This window comes from Tribolium castaneum, chromosome 8 (assembly GCF_031307605.1).
Source record: "Tribolium castaneum strain GA2 chromosome 8, icTriCast1.1, whole genome shotgun sequence".
NCBI classification, from domain to species: Eukaryota; Metazoa; Arthropoda; class Insecta; order Coleoptera; family Tenebrionidae; genus Tribolium; species Tribolium castaneum.
The window spans coordinates 9,434,571-9,451,923 of record NC_087401.1 but is presented as its reverse complement, the minus strand read 5'-3'; the positions used below and the strand labels follow the sequence as shown (position 1 = coordinate 9,451,923).

The 17,353-nt window shown below is 33.7% G+C and overlaps 4 protein-coding genes across 4 annotated transcripts; 3 read left to right on the top strand and 1 right to left on the bottom strand.

Moving 5' to 3' along the window:
- The first annotated feature begins 2,589 nt into the window (after positions 1-2,589).
- On the top strand, positions 2,590-3,649 carry Ctlp-6e (chymotrypsin-like proteinase 6E). The gene is made up of 6 exons (NM_001167613.1): positions 2,590-2,670; positions 2,720-2,870; positions 2,918-3,084; positions 3,133-3,219; positions 3,274-3,422; positions 3,467-3,649. Exons 1-6 carry the CDS (start codon positions 2,601-2,603, stop codon positions 3,623-3,625), a joined length of 783 nt encoding a protein of 260 aa, NP_001161085.1. The 5' UTR covers positions 2,590-2,600; the 3' UTR covers positions 3,626-3,649.
- A 98-nt stretch (positions 3,650-3,747) lies between these two features.
- On the top strand, positions 3,748-5,007 carry LOC659183 (serine protease P166). The gene is made up of 4 exons (XM_965510.3): positions 3,748-3,892; positions 3,937-4,136; positions 4,189-4,576; positions 4,626-5,007. The coding sequence occupies exons 1-4, from the start codon at positions 3,818-3,820 to the stop codon at positions 4,785-4,787; spliced, it is 825 nt and encodes a 274-aa protein (XP_970603.1). The 5' UTR covers positions 3,748-3,817; the 3' UTR covers positions 4,788-5,007.
- A 2,190-nt stretch (positions 5,008-7,197) lies between these two features.
- Positions 7,198-8,298, bottom strand: LOC659251 (chymotrypsin BI-like). Its single transcript, XM_064358379.1, has 5 exons — positions 8,191-8,298; positions 7,943-8,148; positions 7,587-7,845; positions 7,458-7,502; positions 7,198-7,411 (listed from the first exon to the last, which is right to left on the bottom strand). Exons 1-5 carry the CDS (start codon positions 8,254-8,256, stop codon positions 7,250-7,252), a joined length of 738 nt encoding a protein of 245 aa, XP_064214449.1. The 5' UTR covers positions 8,257-8,298; the 3' UTR covers positions 7,198-7,249.
- A 1,856-nt stretch (positions 8,299-10,154) lies between these two features.
- Positions 10,155-15,533, top strand: Elp1 (Elongator complex protein 1). The gene is made up of 5 exons (XM_965643.4): positions 10,155-10,736; positions 12,299-12,582; positions 12,630-14,983; positions 15,030-15,376; positions 15,430-15,533. Exons 1-5 carry the CDS (start codon positions 10,226-10,228, stop codon positions 15,486-15,488), a joined length of 3,555 nt encoding a protein of 1,184 aa, XP_970736.2. The 5' UTR covers positions 10,155-10,225; the 3' UTR covers positions 15,489-15,533.
- Positions 15,534-17,353: the final 1,820 nt, after the last annotated feature.

Here is a 17,353-nt window from a genome sequence, read left to right as displayed (position 1 = left end):
TGATAATGTGAGGATACTGTGGGAGAAAATGCAATTTTAGTTGTCAACAATGCTAAAGAATTATACAGGGTGAGTCAATAGTGAGTTATTTCTGACATGTTCTAAGATGCAACTAAAAATACTAATTGCACTTATCACTTGGGTACTATTTAATTTTTAAAAATATTAATTGAATCAACATTGATTCTTTATCTTTTAAATAATAATCCATAATGAAATTTTCGAAAACTTGTCAAGACAAACTTGACTTTACCCAGAAAATGTAATCGTGGATTAATTTTATTTTTTCTAACGATTACCAATCTGGTCAGCTGGAATCAGTATTATTTTAGTATTATCGGTTGCATGTTTATAAAAATAACCCACTATTGAAAAACCCTGTTCCAAACGAAACTAATAAAATTTTAAGGAAGAACTAAAAGAATATTTTGAGAATATAGAAAAGTACTTATAAAAAGTCTTAACACAGTCTGCAAAATATGCAAAGAAAAATCTCCAAAAAAAAATTTATAAAATTATCTGAAAAATACTACATATTTTAAAGTTACTTTTACAAAAAAAAACAGGGAAAATCAATGCATGCTAAAGTATAATTTGGAAGAAACCTAAGTATAAAGTTTTGAAAAGACGCAAAGTGACGGATCCAAAAGAGAACTTGGAGAATGTTGAATAATGTTTAGAAAATAATAATCTGAAAAGGAGTCCAGATTTCAGATCTAGAAACAGCTTCAGAAAAGAATCTTATAAAAATCTAGAGAACAATACAGAAACAATGCTAAGGAATAATCTAAAAAAAGCTAAACAAAACTAGAAGAATTTTGAAAAAAGAAAAACGCAGAGAGTTTGGAGAAAATAGAGAAAGTGTTTATACAAGAATTTTGAATACAGACTACAAAATAATTTGAAGGAAGAATCAGTCTAGAGAAGAATCTATAAAGGATTATTTGGTCTGTTTATGATCTTTAGCAAAGACTGTCAATTTTAAAAATTATTTTTAAGAACTGAAATGGGATATAAAAATGAATTTATAAATTAATCTAAAAAAGAATTCAGATTTTCAGGATTCATAAAGAAAATGAAGCGAAGATTATAGAAACAATGCTAAAAAAAACTGGGAAAATTCTAAACAAAACCAGAAAAGTTTGAAAAGTCTCAAAGTGGAATCTAAATAAAGAGAATTTGGAGAAGTGTTTGTAAAATAATCTAAAGAGATTTCAGATCTAGAAACGACTTCCGAAGAAAATATTATAAAAATCTAGAGAACAATTCAGAAACAATACTGAGAAATAATCTAAAAAAAATTTTAGAAGAATTTTGAAAAAACCCAGAGAATTTGGAGATTATAGAAAAAGTGTTTATACAAGAATTTTGAATACAGGCAACAAAATAATTCGAAAGAAGAGTCAGTCTAGAGAAGAATCTATAAACGAATTTATGGTATGTTTATGACCGTTAGCAGCAACTGTCAATTTTAAAAATTATTTTTGAGAACTGAAATGGGGAATAAAGATGAACTTATAAAATAATCTAAAAAAACATTCAGATCTTAGATTTACAAAGAAAAGGGAGAAAAGATTATAATAACAATGCTAAACAAAACTGAGAAGTTTGAAAAGTCGCAAAATGGAATCTAAATAAAGAGAATTAGAAGGAGTGTTTATAAAATAATCTAAAGAGAATTTCATATTTAGAAACGGCTTCGGAAGAGAATGTTATAAAAATTTAGAGAGCAATTTAGAAATATTGTTAAGGAATAATCTTAAAAAAAGATAAACCAAACTAGAGAAGAATTTTTAAAAAACTCAGAGATTTTGTAGAGTATCGAAGTGTTTATACAAAAATTTTGTATACAAGCTAAATAATAGTTCGAAGGAAGAATCTAGAGAAGAATGTATAAACGAATCTATAGTCTGTTTTTAACTTTTAGCAACAACCAGAACAACTATCAATTTTAAAAATTATTTTTCTTAGGGTTTTCTTAGCTCTAAATTTATCGTTGCCATTCACTTTAAAACACAGAATTCTTATCTTGTACAGAAACTCTCAATTTGTGCTCAAATCTGCTCTTGCCAAATTCTACTAAGTACTGAAATAGGACATAAAGATGAATTTCTAAAATAATATAAAAAAGAATTTATATCATAGATCCATAAAGAAAAATGGAGAGGGAATTTCAAATACAATGTTAAAAAAATGGAAAACTCTAAACAAAACTGAAGAGACCGCAGGATGGAATCTAATGAATTGTTGGCCTTTTTAATTTTTTCTAAAATCAATTTTTATTTTTATTAAACGTGGGGATTTAGCATAATTTTTATTAAGCTCGTTTGGAAATATGCAAGTGCACTGAAGATGTCCTTACACTGGCCGATTATGAGACTAGGAAGTGGTTTACAAGATGTGGATGTGACGAAAAACATCCTATCGTTTATTCGTTATAATCTTATCAATCACGGTATTGCTCAACATTGATGACTGTTGAACCTTTAAATAAAATTATTGCCTATTGCAATACCCGGAACACTTAATCGATAACAAATCATAAAAGAATAGATATCAAAGACAATACTTTCCTATTTTCAAACTTATTTTGAGATAAAATGCGTTTTCTCAATTTAATTTTTATTGTGTGTTTTACTCTTACCCCAATAATTTGGGCAAAAGCGCCAGGTATTTATTATTCCCCCCTATTTTCAATTTTATAATCAATAATACAAAGGTCCACGAATTATAAATGGCAAAACGGCCGAAAAAGGTCAATTTCCGTGGCAAGTGGCGATTCATGTCACCCAACCTGGAGTTTCAACTTTGTGTGGAGGGGCTCTCTTGAACGAAAAATGGATTCTAACGGCCGGTCATTGCGTCAAAGAGTATTTATTTGTTTTTGGTTTTGCAACATTTGCATATATTTTTCCAGCGCCACTAATTTTAAAATTGCTGTGGGCTCAAACCACTTCAATGGAGATGATCCCTCACGGGTTGTATTCCAGACAAGTGATTACATTTTGCACGAAGATTACAACAAGTATACTCTAGCTAACGATATTGGACTTATACCATTACCACAAGCTGTATCATTCAACGGTCGGTAACTAACACAAGTCGAAAATTTTAGCTTCACGTGAATTTTAGACGACATTCAACCAATTGCCCTGCCATCACAGGGACTAACTGATGGTAGTACGGTCACCGTCAGTGGCTGGGGCCTAACCAGTGATGGTACAAACCAGCACCCAAATTAATCACCAAAATCACAATTTTGTAAAATTTTAGACGGCGAAGAAGCCAGTCCTGAACTAATGTACGTTGATTTAGTCACAATTTCCAACTCGGAATGTTCCACGGCCTATGACGGACTTGACATAAATAACGGAGTTGTTTGTGCCAAAGGGCCCGGAACTATCGTCCAGAGCACTTGCGAGGTTTGAACATTTCAGTGTTTCCCCCAACTTTTAGTGTTTTTTAGGGTGACAGTGGCGGTCCGCTCGTTACACGCGATTCAAACCCCACTCATGTTGGTATTGTTAGTTTTGGACACCCTGACGGTTGTGAGAGTGGCAAACCTGCCGGTTTCACGCGCACTTATAACTACATTGATTGGATTAAAGGAAAAACTGGTATTTGAAAACAATAAACAAGTCGTATTTTAGGCCAGATTTATTTATAACCCTGTAATCCCACAATCCAAAAATTTGAGATAAATATCGTCTAGTCATTGCATTATTTGATCGCTTTTAATCCCGAAAAAGTCTTAAATTGTCAATTTGGCCGCAAAAATCGTATAAAAGCGGCGAATTGTTTTGCGAATTATCACAAAATGTTTCGTTTGGTTGTGCTCCTCCTCGGCGTGGCCTCGGCCCTAGCTTTGCCAACCGAGCGACTTTTGCCTGGAGTAAGTAGCTTATTTTTTCTACAACTGGGTAAAAATTTTCCTAGGCTCTTCCCGCCACCACTTCTTCGAGATATCTCCCGTTTCGGGAAATTGGGAATCGAATTATTAATGGTTCCCCAGCTTCGTTGGGTCAATTCCCATATCAGGCGGCCCTTTATTTGAAAGTCAGTGGCGGTACTTCCTTCTGTGGAGGTGCTCTTATTACCCCAACTTACATCCTTACAGCTGCTCACTGCACCCAAGGGTAGTACCTTGTTATGGTACCATCAAACTTTTACCCGTTGATTTTTTGACAGAGTTACTGCCATAACTGCAGTTTTGGGAATCACCGATTTGAACGGTTCTGGAGGGGTTCAAGCTCAAGCAAGCCGTGCTATTAACCACCCGAACTATTCCTCCAGTACTCTAGCTAATGATATCGCTCTGATCCAATTGTCAACATCTGTGGCTACGTCTAGTAACGTTAAAACCATTTCTTTAGCTTCCAGTACTTTAGGGAGTGGCGTTTCGGTCACTGTGAGTGGTTGGGGAAAAACCAGCGACAGTTCGTCCAGTATTAGTCAAACTCTTAATTACGTTGGATTGACTACTATCACAAATGCGGTCTGTGCCAACACATATGGTAGTATTATCCAGTCAGGGATAGTTTGTGCCAAGGGCAGTACCACTCAGAGCACTTGCAATGTAAGTTTGGTGATTTGAAGTATAAGTTTTTATGATTTTGGGGTTGCAGGGTGATAGTGGTGGCCCATTGGTTACTGGGTCCGGTTCCAATGCCCTTCATGTGGGTATTGTGAGTTTCGGTAGTTCCCAGGGATGTGCCAAAGGTTTGCCATCGGCATATACCAGAACTGCGGCTTACAGGACTTGGATTAAGACGTACGCTGGTGTGTAAACACGATCGAGATTGTTATTTGATTAGATAAGGAAAAGTGCAATAAATCATGTTTAAAAAATTGGTGTTTTTTTTTCGAGCGGCACTTTTTCAACGGTCAACATTTTGGTACAGTTGGTAAAATCCCGAATTCAGTGCCGAAATGTTTGACTTGAAGCCGACTTATAACACAAATTGGTATTGTAAATATAATTGACTAATAAAGGAAATAACAAATAAATTTTATAATTTCTAAAAAGTTGTTTATTGTTCTAAGAAAGTTTTTGCAACCGCAATTTTATTAGAATTGGATATCTGTTAAATTAGCTTAGGTATTTTAATCTGGTTCAAACACCTATTCATAATAAAATTAGAAATAAAGCTTTTTTATGAAAAATGTGACTTTAAAGCCTCTCATTTACCTAAAATCCAAAATGGACAATATTTGAAATCTGGGTTTAATGGTTTAATGTGTTATTATTACTCATTCAAAAACTTTATAACAGTTATCACCAGAATACTCGAAAAATGCCATTTAATAACAAAACAATTCTAAAAAACTATGCAAGTATGCACGTATATACAGGGTGATTCTTTTAAGGGCTACATTAGAAACTTTTTGACTTCTAATGTAGCTAGAGCTTTAAAATTTTGTATACAATCCAAATCGACAATTCTGAGTTTAACTAAATTATTTTCAAAATGGCTGAGCTTCCGAAACTACAAAAAATTGGCGCTAAGTGTCAAATTTTAAAAAATAACCACACATGTTTATTGCATATTTGAAATCACCTTCTCAAGCTGTTTAAAATTTACCCAAATTGCTGATATATATTTATCTGTCATAGTTTTTGACATATGTCAATTTTTTAATATTTTTTTTTATTTGCAAGGGTTTATCAAAGATATCATAGCCCTTGAACTCTTTGCGATAAGTGATTTTTTTTGCATTTGATAACCAAAGGTTTGATGAGTTTTCTAGAATTTTCGAGATTGTCAACTATCAAAATTCATGGCCAGTATGATTTTTTTAAAATGGTTTTCAAAAAACTACTTTTTCAAATGAAACGACTCTATTTTCTTAACGGCAGTCGAACAAATATCGATATTTATGGTACCTTTTATCAATACGTCCTAACCTATCTCTTATAGTTTTCAAAAAAATCACAAAAAATGGATTTTACTTCGTAATTTTTATAGATAAGAAAGTAGACCCTGCAAAATGGTCAACAATAATTTGTCAAACATATTTTATTTAGTTTTAAGTTTTTAACTATAGTTAAATATTATTGTTTCACTGCTTATTCGATAATGAACTAAATAAAATAAGTTAAAAACTAAAATGATGAAGATTTAATAAAATATCGAAACGTCGCGAAAAAATTTTATTTTAATTACTCCCTGATGCCGTAAATAACCAAAATCTGTTGTAAATAAAAGTACGATATATTTTCGAGTTCTAAGAACATTGCTAAGTTTTCGCGCTTATTAGAAGTATGGGATTAAAGTGTGTATTCTTTAATGAAACCGTTAAAATTTAAAGGCAGTTAATCGTTGTTGTTATAGCAACAACAAACAAAATTCCTAGACTTCCGATTTTAATCAGTGTTTAATTTTAACAGGCCGTTAAAAAAACTTATAGCGCGTATTCTTTAATGAAACCGTTAAAATATAAAGGCCGTTAATCATTGTTGCTATTTTTATTTATATTTTAACCAGTGTTAATTCTAACAGCCTGTTAAAAAAGTTACAGAATACGCGTTTATGTCTGTTAGTATTAGTTAAATCAGTTTTAGTTTTTGCAATCTACAAGGTGTCTCAAAATTGACGCCCGTGCTTTTAGGGTTTGCTTCAGAAGACTAAAACAAATCGAAAGTTAAGAGTGGAAAATTCTCCGATTGTCTTTCGTTATCGAGATAAGAAACTAAAATTTAAAATTTAAACATTAAACTTTATTAAAAGCAGATTTACCAAATTTGTTGTCACAAAATACGCTACAATGCGATTTAGAAACTTTTCCGTACATGCCCTTGCTTTTAACAATCAACAAAAACTCAAATGTAATTTTAAACATACAAAACCGAAGGAAATTAATAATACTCCTCACTAGACAGAGTGATTCAAAGAATTTTAACATCGCTAACATCAACTAATAAGTTATTTTGCTCAAATAATTTGAAATCAACATAAAGCTTGTTATTTACATTTTTATCAATAACTCGCAAACTAAAGACAATTAGAAATTTTTTTACTGTTAACTTTCGATTTGTATTAACCACCTGAGTCAAATTCCCAACGCACGAGCGTCAATTTTGAGCCACCCTGTATAACCACAAGGGTCCTACGTTCAAATATTTTTTTTTCATACAGTTGAGAATATTTTTTGGTTTATTTCATTAGCACAAACAAAAACTTAACTTTTACGCCACAATTTCTTATTGCATTTTGTCGTTTATTTAATCAATTTACAATCTCAGTTGTGTTTACACATTCGCGTGCTCCCTAATCCAAGCCCTGTAGGCCGCAGTTCTAGTGTATACCGTTGGGTACCCTTTATCACATCCCTTGGAACTACCGAAACTTACAATACCCACATGGAGGGCACTTGATCCAGATCCAGTGACCATTGGGCCACCGCTGTCACCCTGGAACCCCAAAATCGTAAAACTCCCAAAAAGTTGTCCTGCTTACACTGCAAGTGCTTTCATAATTCTTGCCTTGTGCACAAACATTTCCCTAAAAAATCTGATCACGAAAAGTGTTATAACACACCGCATTTGAGATAGTCGTTAATTTCACATGATTGAGAGTTTTACTAACAGCGGACGTAGAACTGGTCTTTCCCCAACCACTCAAAGTGACCGAAACCCCAACTCCCAGCTTATCCGAAGCCAAACGAATTGTTTGAATATTTGCAGACATCGGCACAGACTTTGACAATTCGAGCACGGCAATGTCATTTGCTATGCTTTTGGGGCTGTAGTTCGGATGGGAAAACCCTTGACTTGCATATACTTGAAACCCTCCAGATTTGTCATCCAATCTGATTGTACCCAACTCAACTAGTACGGTTTCAATACTGTTAAAAAAATATTTAATTTTAGAGCATACTATTAGAAAAAATTGGTGCAAAACTATTAGATGTGAAAAATCAACAATGCAATCAAGGGATTTACCTGCCTTCAATGCAGTGAGCTGCTGTTAGTATGTACCGAGGGGCAATGAGGGCGCCACTGCAGAAGAACATTTTTCCGTCAGAGTCCTTCAAGTAGAGGGCTGCCTGGTACGGGAATTGCCCCAGCTTAGCCGGGGAACCACCGACAATTCGATCTTCGACTTCTGGGAGAGACTCGTTACCAGATGAATCAGTGACTGGAAAATCCTAGAGAGATTTTCTTTGCTTACGAAAAAATTAACTCCTCACTTCAGACAAAGGCTGGTCGGTTGGTAGTGCAAGGGCCGAAGCCAAAAGTACAAACAAACGAAACATTTTTACTGAAACTAATGGACGAATGCTTTCACAGAAACGTGCTTTTAAAGTGAATTTTCAATTATTCATGAATTTGAAAAAATTCATATGTATGATTGAAATATTTAAGGAATATTTATGTTTAGAATAAACAATTTTATTGTATGATAAGGTATGCTATTATACATGCAAAACAAAAAGTTGTCTGTAAGAAACTAAAAATGTCTGATTTCATTAAAATTAGGAGTCAGTTCATTAACCTATTCGTAAAACTGCTTCAAATTTACCCAAATTAAAAACAGAATAGTTTTTTAAAGCTATAATAGTTACGAATATATTTGTAGAGATTTCTACAATCCTGATTTTCAGGTGGTTAAATATCAAAAGTATTTAGTCGCTCAACTTACGTGCAAAAATATTTAAATAAGCCCAAAAAATTATTTGAGGTGTTTTATAAATTAGTATAACTTAATTCACAATTAAATGCGCGATTAACTGATCACGTGACCAAACTGAGCCAATTTGATTGATCTATTCGCCTTGTTAACTTCTAACAACGAATTAAAACTTGATGAAACTTTCTATAAACCGGCCCTTAGGATCGGTTTATAGAAAGCTCAATTAAAGTTAATTGCACTGTTAAAAGTTAACAACGCGAATAGACCAATCAAATTGCTTCATTTTGGTCACATTTATAAGGCCGATTTATAAAAGTGTCATTAATTTAATCCGCAATTAAATGCGTGATAAACTGATCATGTGACCAAATTGAACAAATGTGATTGGTCCATTCGAGTTGTTAACTTTTAACAACGAATTAAATTTTAACAAAACTTTCTATAAACCGGCCCTAAGGGTACAGAAAGCAAAATTAAGATTTAATTCAAAATTAAACTAATTCAAATTAAGGTGCCATTTAAAATGCATTGGCAAATGTCAAGTTAATCGCGATTAAAATGTTCTGTAAACCGGCCCTTATTAATGTTTATTTATTACAAGTAATATAAAATACACTATAAATAAGTAAGTCAAAACGTAAACTATTTAAAAAAAAATTAAACGAGTAAATATTTACACCGTTATCAGTTGTTTGACAGACTATTTACTGAATTTTAAGTTTTTTATTAAACAATAAACTTGTGTCTAAACCACGTTTTTTTTTTCAATAACTCTCTGAAATTTGTAACTTATAGGTTAGTTAGATACAGTATGTCAATTTAAATATTTGTAAGCGATTTATAAGTATAACATTATAAATTATAACCAATGATTTTTTACGCGTTAAATTATGTTATAATTTATAAAGAATTGAAAAATTCGATATTTACAATAAGTCATAATATGATTAGATCTCTCACTGAAGCTATAAATTACATTAACTATTAATTTTTAAAGTGCATGAAAAATTTATAACAAACTAATTTTGAGAAAAAATGCGACGTTGGCATTTTTCTGGTTATGAAACAGCTAATAGGCTACGTTGATATAAGGATAAAGCTTAACAGAAAAGACAAAACTAAAATGTAGTTAATAATAATACGAGTGCAAAAACACAGGCTTAAAGTTCGTTATTTAAAATGTTTTTGGTTGAAACATTTTAATTTAAAACACATTGCTAAGGAAAACATGTTTTAAAATAGTGAAAATATTAATTTAAAACACGTTGCTATGGAAAACGTGTTTTAAAATTGTGTTTATAATCTAGCATTCAGATATTAAAAAGAAGGCTTAAAATGATACAAACAAAAAAAATAAAAGATTATTGGAAAAAATATTTCGACCTTGTGCACAATGGTAAAATCGATAAAATGCCTAATTTTTTTTAAATAAAAAGAATAAATCCGGAATTATCCCATAAATTGAACACAATTTCAGTTTAACATCCAAGAATCAATGATTGCATTCAACTGATCTTTGCTTTATTTTCTCTAATTTAGAGCTTCTGCACAATCGCCACAAGTGCTCGACATAACCCAACTTTTTCCAAACCATGAAAAACTTAGAATTGCTCGAATTAGTGCACAAAGGGGTCCCCTACCCCTTCACCAACGTGACTCTAGTGTCCCAAACGCCCCAACTAATTTATTACATCCGTGCCAATTCTTTACACAGTCATGACCTAACATGTGGCGAAACCATCCAACTGGGCCCCCCTATCTTCGCAGACGCCTCTCATCTAAAATCCTTAATCATTGAGAACAAAACTTGTGTTGTTGTTAACAATGATTTGTTTATAATCGCCCTTCCAAACAAATTTGACAAAATCACCTTCGACAAAAAAATCATCGAAATCAGCTGGAACCCCACGGAAGAACTCGTCGCGGTGGTGTTCGACGATGGAGAAATATCGACTTTTTGTATTGACTACGAAAACGCCGAAGCTTTCCCCCAAGGGAAAAGCAGCACCGATGCGGGAATCCCCGACACAGTTTACGTGGGTTGGGGGTCCAAGGACACGCAATTTCGGGGCTCCGAAGGCAAAATCAAGGATCAAACACCGGGTGAGTACACATCATATGCAGGGCCGGATACCCATTAGGTTACCCAGGATATAGCTTAGGGGCGCCAGCGAAACAAGTTAAAAATAACATTAACTTAAAAAACACAAAAAATTCAAAAGTTGGGGCGCCCTTTAAGACGTGCTTAAAAAAAGTAAAATATCAAGTTACTGTAATTAAATTGTATCAGTTTTCAAATTAAAGTTATTAAAAACTTATCCAAAATCAATACGAAATCGAAATTTGGATAATAAGAGCTTGTGCGTGACTTTGAACTGATAAAAGAAATAAAATAAGTTTCTAAATTTTATACACTATACAAAGTGTGCCTCCTAAAATTATTTTTTACTATATCTATCACAAAAACTAATAATATTTTTCGTTATATTTTTTTTTTGTTGGTAACGTTTTAAGCCTTCTTTTTAATATCTGAATTCACAATTATAAACACTATTTTAAAACAAGTTTCCGATAGCAATGTGTTTTTACTATTTTAAAACACGCTTCCGATAACAACGTGTTTTAAATTAAAATGTTTCAACAAAAAAATTCGGGTGTCTTGGTATGCAACTCGCATGCGCTCGTTGCATAATGACAGCCCTCGAACTTTAATTTAAGCTTGTCTTTTCGCAGTCGTATTATTAATAACTACTTTACACAAACCAACATTTAATAATCGCGTAAACACGTCTATGAACAAAATGAATTGACTACTTATTTTTTTATTAACTCGTATAATTGGCTTGAAAGTTTTCAATAATTATCTTAAAAATTAGAGTGCGCACAAAAAAAGTGTACCTTGGTATCAGTAGTTTAACAAAAATTTAAAAGAACACACTTTAAATCTATTTAGTTTTGTGTATAATAAGGTCATTTTTTTAATTGGAGAAAATAACCAAGTCCAATATTACAAGTTTATTCGCAAAATTAAGAATGTTGAAAAATGAGATTGAAGAGACATGTTTCGAACCAATTGGTTCATCTTCAGGCGTTTTTTAAACGATGTGGTTACATGATAAAAAATTAACAGAAAATACCAAAAATATGCAAGTAAAACACATTCCCCTGGTGAAGCCACGAGAGTGTGGTATTAAATTTAAGGGCTGTTACGACGGTTAGAAAAGGCTGAAGATGAACCCATTGGTTCGAAACATGTCGCTTGAATCTCATTTTTCTAACTTTGACAACAAATTTATTAATAGACTTGGGTTTTTTCTCCACTTTCAACTCACACACCACTTTTTTATTATTTGATATTTTTTTCAGTTAAGAATTGTAATTTCAACGATGTTACTAATGAATTTTCTTATATAAAATACCGCAAAATTCGGTTTTAGAGTGGGTAAGGGATACTGTAATGTATTTTTGGTTCGTTATTTATAATTTATATGTTTTATAAATTTCATTAAGTTATTGACTGTTCTACATGTATTTACCTTGGTTAAAAAAACTTCAATGTTTAATAAATCATATAAAATTAAAGATTAGTGAATAGGTGTAAAAGGGGGCGCCACAATTAAAATCCGGCCCTGATCACACCTGACTTGACTCATTTGGGTTTTTAGTCGAAACCAAGCCAGTTTTTGACCAAAAACCCCGAATTTCATGGCGAGGAAACGGGGAAATGTTCGTTGTGAATTATTGGAAGGACCAGAAAAGACAATTCATTGTGTTCGAGACACCCTGTAAAGCATTGTACCGCTCGGAGGAGTGCCCCGGGTTACAGCCCCAGGTGGCCTGGCGGCCCGTCGGGAACATGATAGCTGGGCTGTCGGTCACAAACCGGCAAAAAATCGTAATTTTTGAAAAAAATGGCCAGAGGAGGTTTGATTTCGATCTGACGTTTGACGTAAGAATTGACATTTGACAAAAGTTCGGGGAAACACATATTTCCAGGTTATGATCAAAAACTTGAAGTGGAGTCCCTGTGCCCAAATTCTTGCCATCCACACTGTCACACCCACCGGTCAAACCATCCATTTATTGACCTCAAGTAACTACAAGTGGTACGAGAAACAAGTGCTTGAATTTCCCGCCGAAAACGCGCTCCTCGATTTCGATTGGCTGGACACCAACCAGTTACAAGTCGTTACGCAAAGTGACGTAATTAAGTACACGTTTCGTAACGTTGTTCATCACAATTCGGCCGCGATTTGTGGCGTAATCGACGGCAAACACTTGAATTTGACTGATTTTAACAACGCGGTTATTCCCCCGATTTCGTACGCACGACGATTCACGAACGACAAACAAATCAACTTCGTGACGTTCCGTCACGACTTAGCTATGATCATTGACTCGGAAAATGATTTAAAAATTTTCAATGTTGCTGAACCTGACGCGCTTTTAGTTACAATAAATTTGAAAAAAATCGTCGATTTGCCACAATTTGCGTTGTCTTGTCATCATTTTTTATTATCCAGTGAAAGCGTTTATTTCGCTGTAACGAGTGACGAATCGGTTTTCTATTCCCTTGATTGGAAAAATCCCCAAGCAAATTTCCTAACGGCAATCACCGATAATTTCAGCCATTTATTGCAAATAAGTGGGGATTATGACAACATTTCCGGCCTGAAATCACTCGGAAATAACTTATTCATTAATAATAACGACTCAATTCTTTGCCAAATTCAAACCCTCGGTGATCAAACCTACGTTTGCAACCTAACGTCAAATAATCACTTCTACCTCAATGAGGCAAAAATCAGCGATTGTGCGAATTCTTTCACACTGTTCGACTCGTATTTACTTTACACCACCAAACAAAGTGAGTTGTTTTGCCTCAGATTGGGCCAAGAGGGCCAAAATTTCCGTCGAAACGTGGAACAGGGGGCCACTATCGTTTGTGCGGTCCCCAATTCGCCCCAAATTGTCTTGCAGTTGCCCCGAGGCAACTTGGAGACAATTTCGTGTCGTTTGATCTCGATCGACATCCTCGATAAACTACTGAACGAACAGAAATGGGCCGAAGCTGTGCGTTTCATCCGTTTGGAAAAATTAAACGCAAATTTGTTATTTGATTTGAATCCGGAGCGGTTTTTGCGCCAAATCGCCCACTTTGTGCAGGGGGTTCACACGATTAATGAGCTAACCGCCATTTGCTTGGAGTTCGAGGAGGGGAACGTCCTGACCTCGATTTACAAAAATTGGGGGAAAACCACCGATTTCCCCCAGAAAATTAACACGATTTTTGCGAGTTTGTTTAAATATTTCGACAGTGTCGACTATTCCGTTTACATAACCACGATAGTGGCGGTTAATTTGAATTTTTTCAAACTGAGGGACGCCTTGATTTATCTACAAGACCTGTACAGGCGTACCAACCTAAAGGAAAAGCTGTTAAATGCCGTAAATACGTTAAAAATCTACGGGTGTGACCACGAAAAACTATACACTGAGTGTTTATTATTGTACGATTTGGAGTTGGCTGGTTTTATCGCGAGTTGTTGCCAACTAGATCCGCGAGTTTACGAACCACATTTGAAGCAGTTGAGTGGTTTAAATGAGGTTGAAATGCGCTACGAGATTAACTTATTTGCGAAAAAACCCAAAACTGCGATTATTTATCTGTTACGGTGCCCCAAAGCACAAACAAGTGACGTTTTAGCGTTTATTAAAACCCACAATGTGAGCAGGCAAGCTTTCGAGAATTGTCCGCCAAAAAATAGGTTTTACCAAAGCGTAAGTCACGCTTTTGCGGGCGATTTGAGTGCGAAAGGGTGTCACACCGAAGCTGGGGTTGTTCTAAAAAGGGCGGGTTTACCAGAGGAGGCTTTGGCCGAGTTTCAATTGGGGCTGAATTGGCGCCAAGTTTTGAATCTCCTGGAAGAGTTAAACGTCGATAAAGTGGAAAAAATCAAGATCGTGAACGATTTGGCCACGCGTTTGGTGCAGAGTAATGTCCGCCAAGCCGCCATTTTGTTCGAGTTTTATGCAGATAACTACGAAATGGCGGTTAAGGTACTTATTGAGGGTTTTTTCTTCGAGGAGGCGATTCATATCGCTATGAAACACAAACGGGGGGATATTATAGTCTCGGACGTGATTCCAATGTTAATGAAGCACAAAATATACTTGGAAGAGAAGTTGCAAAATTTGAACGAAAGCTACAATAAATACAAACAGAGGTTGGCCCAAGTCAGGCAACAAAAGTTTAGTAGATTTAACAACGACTTGGACGATTGTGACGAGCGGGATGACCTTTTTTCCGACGCTGGGAGTACAATTTCCAAATCTTCACGTTCATCAAGGTTAGTTTTCCCAAATTTCGGCACAAAAACCAAGTCACGTTTTCAGGTCGCGCTCGTCAACCGCGTCATCGCGAAATCGCCGAAAAGAAGAGAAAAAGAAGCAAGATCTTCGCGAAGGCGGGATTTACGAAGATATAGCGCTCATTCGCGCCCTCCATTCCACCATTAAAGAGTTTTACAATAAAGGTGAAGAAGTCCGGAATTGTTGTGTTTTATTATTGCAAGAAAGCGACGTTTCGTACGATGAAATTAAGCGAATTCATGATTTTTACTGGAAGTTTGATGCCGAAATTCAAAATGGCGTCGCGGAAATATGGCCGCCACATTTTTACAAGAATTATCAAACGTTGGATGTGCGAGAATTGGCCGATTTGGAGAATTTTGAACATTTAGGTGAGGGAATCACAGAGGGTTAAATAATAAGTGTGAAACAAGTCTTGTTTCAGATGTTGAGTTTAGGACACCTCCCGGGGGCCGAACCAACTGGAAATTGAACCTTTTTTAATATTGTACTCGTAGACAATAAATTATTTTTATTTTGTGCAAAAAATGAGTTTTTTCTCTGAAACTATCAATCCAAAAAAATGGCAACACTGGAAGAATTCATTGTTGCCAAGAGTAGCTAAGTTTATGTTAATAGAAAAAAAACAGCAGAAACAAATAAATAAATAAATAAAATACATTTTAGTTTATTTCGTGCAAAAACGATGTAATACTAATACGTGATTTTTCTTTTAAATTATCAATTAAAAAATGGCAACACTAGAAAGATTCATTGTTGCCAGGAGTATCTTTATGTTAATGAAAAACAAAATAGTTGAAACTGGAATTTTTTTAAATTCTGTTACAATAAGTTTTTTTTATTTTGCGCAAAAACGACGTAATAAGTGATTTTTCTTTAAAATTATCAATTAAAAAAAATGCCAACACTAGAAGAATTCAGTGTTGCCAGGAGTATGTTTATGTTAATAAAAAAGCAAAACAGTTGAAACAACTGTTATATAGTTATAATTCATCCTGTATAAACGATTATGTTTTCAATAAAGATTATTATTATTAACTAGAATGTTTTTTTAAATTTTGTGACAATAAGTTTTTTATTTTGTGCAAAAACGACGTAATAAGAATAAGTGACTTTTTTCTGAAATTATCAATTAAAGAAAACTTGCAATACTACAAGAATTTATTGTTGCCAAGAGTAAGTTTGTGTTAATAAAAAAGAACAGCTGAAACAACTGTGACAATAAATTTTATTTTATTTAGCGACGAAGTAATAAGTAATTTTTCTTTAAAATTATCATTTAAGAAAAACGGCAACACTAGAAGAATATATTGTTGCCAGAAGTAAGCTTATATTAATAAAAAAACAGCTGAGACAACTGGAAATTGAATCTTTAAATTTTGTGACAATGAATTTTATTTTATTTCGCGCAAAAACGACGTAATAAGTAATTTTTCTCTAAAATTATTAATTTATTAAAACAATGGAAAAACCAAAAGAATACATTGTTGCCAAGAATAAGGTTATGTTAATAAAAAAAAACAGCTGAAATAATTGGAAATTAAATCTTTTTTAATTTTTAAGTTTATGTTAATAAAAAAACAGCTGAAAATTGATGAAAACGCAGATAACACTTTTTTAATTTTGTCACAATAAGTTTCAAAATATTTTGCTTATTTAAAAAACGCTGCATCGTGTATAAATCCAACTTTCAAAAACGCGCGTTTTTTAAAGTGCCCATGGCAACATCAATAACCCAAGAAACGTGAAGTATAAATGGCATTTTTTAAATGATTTTCTATTATAACGACCATCAATTCCATGACAACAAAAGGTATATTGATTTCACATTACATTATTTCAACTTTTTGTTATATTTAATACCAGTATTTATGATTTCAAAGTGTACCAATAAAAAAATAACAAAGTATTCGTGGATAACCGGTCTTTAAAACACTTGCTCTATTTCGAGCACTCTGGCTACGCCGTCGTGCTCGAAAAATCGGACATGTTTTAAAGACCTGAATATCCACTTATACTGTGCTTATACTTTAATATACTGTTTTGAATTTTTGTTTTATTTCGCACAAAAGCTAACGCCAACGTCGCATTTTCTCTCAAAATTAGCTGTTATAAATTATTCATGCCCTTCAAAAAATAACATCTAATGTAATTTGTACTTTCAATGAGAAATCTATACATTAATAACTATTTTACAATTGTATCAATCTTATTTAAGAAAATAATTTGGTAAAATGCGACGTTGGCGTTTTTATAGTTTTGAAACAGCTAATACGTAATAAATAAATGACTGTTCTGTAATTAATAATTATCGTTGCCAAGAATAAGGTTATGATACCTAATTTAAA

Excerpts from the sequence above, each read along its gene's own strand:
- Ctlp-6e (NM_001167613.1), top strand. The coding sequence starts at position 2,601 with ATGCGTTTTCTCAATTTAATTTTTATTGTGTGTTTTACTCTTACCCCA. Across the intron at positions 2,671-2,719 it reads AATTTGGGCAAAAGCGCCAG|GTCCACGAATTATAAATGGC; the intron begins GTATTTATTATT and ends AATAATACAAAG. Across the intron at positions 3,423-3,466 it reads TCGTCCAGAGCACTTGCGAG|GGTGACAGTGGCGGTCCGCT; the intron begins GTTTGAACATTT and ends AGTGTTTTTTAG.
- LOC659183 (XM_965510.3), top strand. The coding sequence starts at position 3,818 with ATGTTTCGTTTGGTTGTGCTCCTCCTCGGCGTGGCCTCGGCCCTAGCT. Across the intron at positions 4,137-4,188 it reads GCTGCTCACTGCACCCAAGG|AGTTACTGCCATAACTGCAG; the intron begins GTAGTACCTTGT and ends ATTTTTTGACAG. Across the intron at positions 4,577-4,625 it reads CCACTCAGAGCACTTGCAAT|GGTGATAGTGGTGGCCCATT; the intron begins GTAAGTTTGGTG and ends TTGGGGTTGCAG.
- LOC659251 (XM_064358379.1), bottom strand. The coding sequence starts at position 8,256 with ATGTTTCGTTTGTTTGTACTTTTGGCTTCGGCCCTTGCACTACCAACC. Across the intron at positions 7,503-7,586 it reads AGACCAGTTCTACGTCCGCT|GGAAATGTTTGTGCACAAGG; the intron begins GTTAGTAAAACT and ends CAGATTTTTTAG. Across the intron at positions 7,412-7,457 it reads ATTATGAAAGCACTTGCAGT|GGTGACAGCGGTGGCCCAAT; the intron begins GTAAGCAGGACA and ends TTGGGGTTCCAG.
- Elp1 (XM_965643.4), top strand. The coding sequence starts at position 10,226 with ATGAAAAACTTAGAATTGCTCGAATTAGTGCACAAAGGGGTCCCCTAC. Across the intron at positions 10,737-12,298 it reads AATCAAGGATCAAACACCGG|TCGAAACCAAGCCAGTTTTT; the intron begins GTGAGTACACAT and ends TTGGGTTTTTAG. Across the intron at positions 15,377-15,429 it reads GGAGAATTTTGAACATTTAG|ATGTTGAGTTTAGGACACCT; the intron begins GTGAGGGAATCA and ends GTCTTGTTTCAG.